The sequence below is a fragment of the Copadichromis virginalis genome, linkage group LG10, assembly GCF_057382275.1.
Source record: "Copadichromis virginalis isolate Kocher_CV1m ecotype Utaka linkage group LG10, C_Virginalis_male_GT1.1, whole genome shotgun sequence".
In the NCBI taxonomy this organism is placed as follows: domain Eukaryota; kingdom Metazoa; phylum Chordata; class Actinopteri; order Cichliformes; family Cichlidae; genus Copadichromis; species Copadichromis virginalis.
This window is the reverse complement of record NC_140627.1, coordinates 19246809-19255421: the sequence shown is the minus strand read 5'-3', so window position 1 is coordinate 19255421 and position 8613 is coordinate 19246809. Positions and strand designations below refer to the sequence as shown.

The following is an 8613-nucleotide window of genomic DNA, read 5'->3' as shown; positions in this document are numbered from 1 at the left end:
TCCAATCCTTTCAGAAAACATCAGGTGAGCTGCATTCACTCCTTTAACACATGCATGACTTCAAATGTGCTCACTAAACTGCCATGTGAATTGTACCTGTAATTTAACGTAACAATATGATTTTCTGTTCCTTAGACTATTAAGGTAGTCCTCAAACACAGGTGGTGGAGTTCAACTATGATTTTTCAAAGGGCTGTTTTAAACAGCTCTGCTATCATTCATCCTCCAGGTTTCTATATCATTGGATTTGAGACATTTCCTTTCATCAGTGTCTACTTTATCTTCCTGGTGTTTGTTTATGGTGTTACAGTGCTGTTTAACATTTTGGTGATTTATGTCATTGCTTCTACTCGTCGTTTGCACACTCCAAAATTTTTGGCTGTTGTCAACCTTGCAGTTATTGATCTGTTTCTTAACACTTGTACCATTCCCAGCATGATAAAAATATTTCTCATCAAAAACAACTTCATTCCATTTAACTTGTGTTTGCTACAGATGTATGTTTATTATGTGTTTGTATCTTTGGAGTCATTTGCTCTTGCTATACTTGCCTATGACCGGTTAATTGCAATATGTTTCCCTCTGCGTCAAAACTCCATCAACACTGTGAGAAGCATGTGCTGTATTGTCAGCGTATCGTGGATTATTAATATGGGAATAACAGCTTTTGCAACAGGTATAATGACTCGACTCTCTTTTTGCAGGTCTGTGAGAGTGTTCAGCTATTTCTGTGACTATGCACCTGTGTTTCGGCTTGCCTGTAATGATAACACAATGCAGTGGTTTGCAGCTTCCTTTTTCAGTATTTTGTTACTTGTTTTCCCCTTTACTTTCATTTTTCTGTCTTATGTCAGCATCCTGATCACAGTGTTCAGGATGAAACCTGTGGACAGTCGGGTGAAAGCTTTGGCCACGTGTGCTGAGCATCTCATTCTTGTTGCTATATTTTACATTCCTCTTATTGTTATTTTCACAGTTGGTTTTTTTCTGGGTGTTGTTCATCCAGATCAGCGGGTTCTGAGTCTGTCGCTGGCCTCATGCATCCCACCTTGTATCAATCCTGTTGTATATTCTTTGAAAACCAAAGATATAAAAACCAGAGCACTGACACTGTTCAGAACTAAAGTTAAAACTAAACTAACTAAAGTTAATGCATAAAATAACAATCAATTCTAAATCAGTCTTTGTAGAGCTTGTAGAGTCTGCTGTTGCTGGATATTAGCTCTGCCTTAACTTTAGTAGATTATAGGATTCTGCAATGATGGTCTACTGTCAACTCCTTTTTCCCGTGAGTCTTCAAACTCCTCCATAACAACAATATGTCTCAAACATGTGCTTTGTTTTCTTCTGCAGGAGACATGTTACAGATGTATATGATATAAAATTAAAACATTTTAAATACTACAGTAGTTATAATAGTTGAAATAGTTGAAAATAAATATCCTACAATTGTAAATGTGCACAAATTATAGTATGTAAACTTACTCCGCATTAAAAAAAAATAAAATGTACACTTCTCCCCAATTCATCTAACTAAGCATCATTGTCCAAATTAATCAATCATTAACACATGATCTGTTTCAGTGTTTCATTCAAACTCGAGTGTCGTACTTACAAATGTAACAAAATTTACGTTTTTTTTAGATAAAGTAAGTTTGATCAATTAGTTAGCTGAGTATTAATTTCAGCTAACATATTTAAGTGTACTACAGAGCATTAAAACACATTACTTCAAAAGTTGCTTTAAATTGTAAATTGAGTATCATTCTACGGATGTCTTTGGCTAGAGTTTAGGGTGGCCTTGTATACATTACACAGCACAGTGGTGGACTGTATCTTTGCTTTGTGTTAATTATTATTTTTCGTCCCCTTTCTTTCATTATGCTAGGTTCATGGTGAAATATTTGGACAGACAAGTGAAGCGTCTTGATGCATTCTCAATCATCCAGGAAAGTAAATCTCCAAAAGTTGATTCTGTTCATCTGGACATAGCGTTTTGTGGGAGAAATGTTTCGTCACTCATCCAAGTGACTTCTTCAGTCTCAGCTGACTGCAGTTTTCCCCAAATCTTATAAACAGTACATTTGCATAATGACTGAAACCAGCCCACTGAAGGAACAATGGGCTGGGAGGTCAGTTCCTTAATCATAATTATGCAAATTCTCATGACCATTGAACAACAACCACTGACCAAAACCTGCTGATCAAAGACCACTGATCATTGGCCATGAGTACCATTCACAGAGAGTTGGGGAATGGCTGCAATCACAGCATTGTAAGATGGTGAAAGATGTACCCTTAGGCCCCCTCCTCGATTCAGAGATGGTCTTTCCCTTTTCACGTAAATGGCCTCCTTGACTCCGCGCTCAAACCAGTGTTCCTCCCTGTCCAGGATGTGTACATCCTCATCATTGAAAGAGTGTCCACTGGCCTGTAGGTGTAAATAGACTGCAGAGTCCTGGCCTGACGAGGTAGCTCTTCTGTGTTGTGCCATCCGCTTCGCCAGAGGTTGTTTGGTTTCCCCGATGTATAAATCCTGGCAATCCTCCTAGCACTTAACAGCATACACTGTTGTTACATACATACTGTTGTATGTTACTCTGTTTGTGTCGGGGGACCTGATCCTTGGGGTGGACCAATTTTTTGGCGCAGCGTGTTTTGGGGTTTAAAAGCCACAGAGACCCGGTGTTTAGAAAAAATGTGTCTCAACTGCTTCGATACTCCTGACACATACGGATCACTACAGGTTTTTGCTTGGGCAGCCGTTGTCCTTCTCTCCTGGATCGGCTGGAGTTTTCTTTAGATGCCTTTCCAGCTTTGACAAAAGTCCAGCTGGAATAACCACATTTACTCAGGGCCTTCTTGATGTGCTGTTCTTCTGCCTCCCTGGCCGCTGTGTCAGTGGGGATGGTGTTCGCTCTGTGTTGTAGCGTCCTGATGACACCCAGTTTGTGCTCCAGTGGATAATGAGAGTCAAACCTTAAATACTGATCCGTATGTGTAGGTTTACGGTACACATCAGCTTTTAGATGTCCCCCATTACTGATGGAAATCTCACAGTCTAAGAAGGCTAACCTTCCACTTTCATATTCTCCCTGGTGAATTTGATGTGTCGGTCCACCGAGTTAATGTGATCCGTACAATGTAGTACGTCCTGAGATTTGATTTTCACCCAGGAGAATGAAGAAGTTACTTGGATGAGTGACGAAACGTTTCTCCCACAAAACGCTACATCCAGATGAACAGAATCAACTTTTGGAGAGAGACAAGTGAAACCTTTGGATACATTTATTCTCACATTTTGAGAGTCTTTAACAAGTTTAACAAGCTAAAAGCTGGGACTGTGACAGGTTGAGAAATATTCCCAAAAGGGACATGTGCGCAACCCCTGTGAATATGGGATGAGTCAAAAGTAGCATAGATGGTAAGAGGATTAAGTTTTACTTTCAATAAACCATAAGTAATCATGTCTTAGGTAAAACAGGGCAGGATAATTTGTGAGGATAGGTCTTCTTCCTCTTAAAATGTGTCTTGTAAAACCTAGTGTACAATCTTCCTACCCTCTTATACATGATTTAAAAATTCATTTATGAACTCTAAAAAGAGCTGTTTGATATCATTTGGCATAAACACTCATTATGAGAGAATTCTAGTCCTGGATTAAACTGTCCCGTGCCACACTGTGAACTCATGGTATTACAAATTGGACCCATTACACAATTTTTATTTGCTTATATATATATATGGGGCGATCGTGGCTCAAGAGTTGGGAGTTCGCCTTGTAATCGGAAGGTTGCCGGTTCGAGCCCCGGCTTGGACAGTCTCGGTCATTGTGTCCTTGGGCAAGACACTTCACCCGTTGCCTACTGGTGGTGGTCAGAGGGCCTGGTGGCACCAGTGTCCGGCAGCCTTGCTTCTGTCAGTGCGCCCCAGGGTGGCTGTGGCTACAATGTAGCTTGCCATCACCAGTGTGTGAATGGGTGGATGACTGGATATGTAAAGCGCTTTGGGGTCCTTAGGGACTAGTAAAGCGCTATATAAATACAGGCCATTTACCATATACACTCAACAAAAATATAAACGCAACACCTTTGTTACTGCCCCCCATGGGATGGATGTAGAGACCTAAAATTCATTCCAGATACACAATATAACCATCCCTCCCAAACAGTGGTCACAAATCAGTCCAAATGTGTGGTAGTGGGCACATCTGCTATATTGAGATAATCCATCCCACCTCACAGGTGTGCCACATCAGGATGCTGATCTGACATCATGAGTAGTGCACAGGTGTACCTCAGACTGCCCACAACAAAAGGCCACCCTGGAATGTGCAGTTTTGTCTCACAGCAAAATGCCACAGATGCCACAAGCAATGAGGGAGCGTGCAATTGGCATGCTGACAGCAGGAATGTCAACCAGATCTGTCGCCTGTGCATTGAATGTTCATTTCTCAACCATAAGCCGTCTCCACAGGCGTTTCAGAGAATATGGCAGCACATCCAACCGGCCTCACAACCGCAGACCTCGTGTAACCACACCAGCCCAGGACCTCCACATCCAGCAGGTTCACCTCCAAGATCGTCTGAGACCAGCCACCCAGACAGCTGCTGGAACAATTGGTTTGCACAACCAAACAATTTCTGCACAAACTGTCAGAAACCGTCTCAGGGACGCTCAACTGCATGCCCGTCGTCCTCATCGGGGTCTTGACCTGACTCCAGCTCGTCGCCGTAACAGACTTGTGTGGGCAAAAGCTCACATTCGATGGCGTCTGGCACGTTGGAGAGGTGTGCGCTTCACGGATGAATCATGGTTCACATTGTTCAGGGCAGATGGCAGCTGAGAATGTCCCAGTTCTTGCATGGCCAGCATACTCACCGGACATGTCACCCATTGAGCATGTTCGGGATGTGCTTGACCGGCGTATACGACAGCGTGTACCAGTTCCCACGAATATCCAACAACCTCGCACAGCCATTGAAGTGGAGTGGACCAACATTCCACAGGCCACAATTGACAATCTGATAGACTCCATGCGACGATGTGTTGCACTGCATGAGGCAAATGGTGGTCACACCAGATACTGACCGGTTCTGGGTCCCCAGACCCCCAATAGCGCAAAAAACTGCACATTCCAGGGTGGCCTTTTGTTGTGGGCAGTCTGAGGTACACCTGTGCACTACTCATGATGTCAGATCAGCATCCTGATGTAGCACACCTGTGAGGTGGGATGGATTATCTCAATATAGCAGATGTGCCCACTACCACACATTTGGACTGATTTGTGACCACTGTTTGGGAGGGATGGTTATATTGTGTATCTGGAATGAATTTTAGGTCTCTACGTCCATCCCATGGGGAATGGGAGCAGTAACAAAGGTGTTGCGTTTATATTTTTGTTGAGTGTATATAAAATAAATCTACACTCATTATGTAATATTAGCATATCATTCTGTAATGTCTGTCACCATTTTTTTCAGGTCATCAGGAATAACTTAAACATGGGTATCAAAACATACACTTCAAACAGTGTGCCATTTGTTCTGTACTCTTCTGTATACAATTATATCAGCACATTATGCTGTAGTTCACGATTCACATGATGCAGTGAAAGACAGTAATCCTGGTATTATGATGAGAGCGTGCCCTCTAGTGGATTTATGTGTACAGTGCAGGGTTTCATGAGTTACGCTGGTAAATTTGAAATTGCAACAATCCCTGAAAGGTAAGTTTGATTAATTACGTTATGTATCAATATTTTATGTATCAATAAACTTCTTTTAAGATTTAGATTCATTAGCAGATTGCTGACCGATCTACAATAGAGTCTGTAAAGTAGAGTCTTTATTTAGAATTTTACAGAGTATGCACTTCACATATTGCATTTAGTTTCCTGTGAAAAAACAGCACCACAGTGTTGATGTGATGGACAAAAAATGTGACAGAATATGCCAATCAGTAGAGGTTTGCCATAGAAGACCACTAAATGCACAGACCAAGAACTAAAGGCAAGCTTCCTACAAATTTATCTTAAGTAGAGAGAAAAAAATTCAATATTAAAAATGTGTTTGAGTGTTTTTTTAATATTTAATACAGTTAAGTACAATTTCAAACCACTAGATGGTGGCAGAAACATTGTGAAACAGTGAACAGCTGATTGTAAGTAGAACAGTCAAAGTTTATTATCGCACCCACACTGCTACTTCTCAGTCTGCACCTTAACCTTGTCAGATCTCCTGTTGAAGAATGGTGGTTTGCTGCTATGCTCTATATTTACCTCTTTATTTGCTCTGATTAGTTTTCCACACCACTCGTGGTGAGCAACTTGTCTGGTCTGTCTTGTCTGTCCCCACACACACCAAACTTCAATATTTTGTGAATGAACCCATTTTAGAAACATTTATGAACTATGAAACGATGGGATACTTAGAGTCACTGCAAGGTTTTCCAACAGCAATAATGCATTCAGGAGTCAGCAGAGAAGAAGCCATTCCCCCAAACAGTCACAATACAGAGACAACACAGGAAGACATAATTATATATATATATATATATATATATATATATATATATATATATATATATATATATATATATATATATATGGGTGTGTGTAGAGAGAAAGAGAGGAAATATATACAATATGTATAATAATAATACTCAAGTTTTCAAGACATTTTATTTCTATCCCGTACTCTCCACTGATGTAACATAACTACTCCTCCTGCATAATCCTGATTAAAAAATGTTGTAGCCTTTCGTCTTGCTGCAGTGCCCCAATTTTTAGATCAAAATATTTTCAGTTCCCCACTACAACTTTCCTCCTCCCCATACACCTACATAATGACACTTAAACACTTCTTCTTCTTTAAATGTTTTATTTTGAAAACTTTAATCAATGCTAAAATACAACCTCACGTCAAGAATGTTACAAAAATATTTTTTGTATTTTAAAACAACTTTTGTGTTCTAAAGTATTTTCAGTATACATGTTCATGTAGTCACATAAAAAAATAAGCAGATAATCTGTTGGACACAGTCAAATAAGTTTTTATTGATTTTTCTTCCTATTCTTTAATACAAAGGCCATAGAATGAGCGCTGCAAATGTTTCTCATAGTTTTCCATATTTAAATTGTATTTACAATGGATTACGCAACAACTGGAATAATGTATGACTATTCCATTGTGTTTTTTTATGAGTACTTTAACTGTAATATGTTTTGAACACAAGACTTTATTCTACTCTAACAATCTTTTATGATTTAATACAGCAGTGATTACTAGGTCTTGTTTTTGCTTTCATGCAATTGAGATAAGTTCTTTTGCAAAGCTTCTTGACTGCAATCATCACTTCTTCTGTCTTCAGAGCATATATAATAGGATCGAGCAAAGCTGGTACGGTGTGTGTCAATGTGGAATTTATCATTCTGGCATTAGGATGGATGTAGGAGGCCCTTGTTGCTATGTTAGTGATTCCAATTGGCAAGAAGAAAATGACCACAAGGATCAGGTGAGAGGTACAAGTTTTTAATGCTCTGATTCGTTCCTTTCTTGACGTAGTCCTGCTCAGTGCAATGAAAATACAGACATATGTGGCTATAATGAATATAAGAGGAATGATGATGAGTATAGTGATAAGTGCAGATGCCATGTTGTAATTTAAAGATGTATCATTACAAGCCAGACGATAAACTGGTCCGTGATCACAGAAAAAGCTGTTAACCACCAAAGATCTACAGAATGAGAGACGATTAACAAGCCCAACCATGGTTGCTATTACACTCACTAAAAAAATCCATACAAACAGCAGAATTGCAGCAACTGATGTTTCTGTCACAATACTATGATACCTTAAAGGGAAACAAATGGCTATAAGTCTGTCATATGCCATAGTGACAAGTGTCCATGACTGCACACTTGCAAAGAACATAACAAAGAACATATAACTTAAACAGGCGTCATAGAGGATGTATCTCTTGTCAAACAGAAAAGTATCTAAGAGTTTGGGGATGAGAGCTGTGCTCCCACACAAATCTGTCAAAGCCATGTTGAACACAATCATGTATTTAGGAGTATGAAGAGTCTTCACCAGCCAAATAACTGAGAGAAGAAAACCATTACCCAAAACAGTCATGATGTAGACAAAACACAGGAAGGCATAGTAATATCTAATATGAGGGATATTGGAAAACCCACTGAGATAAAATTTTGCAGGCCGAACAAATGTGTTATTAAACATGGTAGTGGTTTTATCTTCTGTTCCCATTGCAAATATTTCTTTCCCTAAACATAAAAAGAGCAGAATATAACAAACCATAATGAGTTACTTCACTGTTGCTGTGGAAAAAACTAAACTCACCCGAGACTCTGTCAAGTGTGCAGTGCAATAAAGTGGATTGTACTGTGAGAGATGTGTTATTTATATTTCACCTCTATCACAGCGTGGAAGTAGAAATTCAGGTGGGTGTGTCACATTGTCATGAATTAATTTGGAATATTTTTCAGTGTGAACCTGTTAGAATTTATGTCATTTAATTGTTTATTATTGTAAATAGAGCAGTGAATCATTAATGAAAAATTATTCAAATTTTTAAAAATAACACAACTA

General features: G+C 39.4%; 2 protein-coding genes across 2 annotated transcripts; one reads left to right on the top strand and one right to left on the bottom strand.

The window, feature by feature from the left end:
• On the top strand, positions 1–1158 carry or41a3 (odorant receptor, family 41, subfamily A, member 3). The gene is made up of 2 exons (XM_085471301.1): positions 1–24; positions 136–1158. The coding sequence occupies exon 2, from the start codon at positions 178–180 to the stop codon at positions 1156–1158; it is 981 nt and encodes a 326-aa protein (XP_085327427.1). The 5' UTR covers positions 1–24; positions 136–177.
• A 6102-nt stretch (positions 1159–7260) lies between these two features.
• Positions 7261–8274, bottom strand: LOC146700293 (olfactory receptor 8G17-like). The gene has a single exon (XM_085471300.1). The coding sequence runs from the start codon at positions 8269–8271 to the stop codon at positions 7261–7263; it is 1011 nt and encodes a 336-aa protein (XP_085327426.1). The 5' UTR covers positions 8272–8274.
• Positions 8275–8613: the final 339 nt, after the last annotated feature.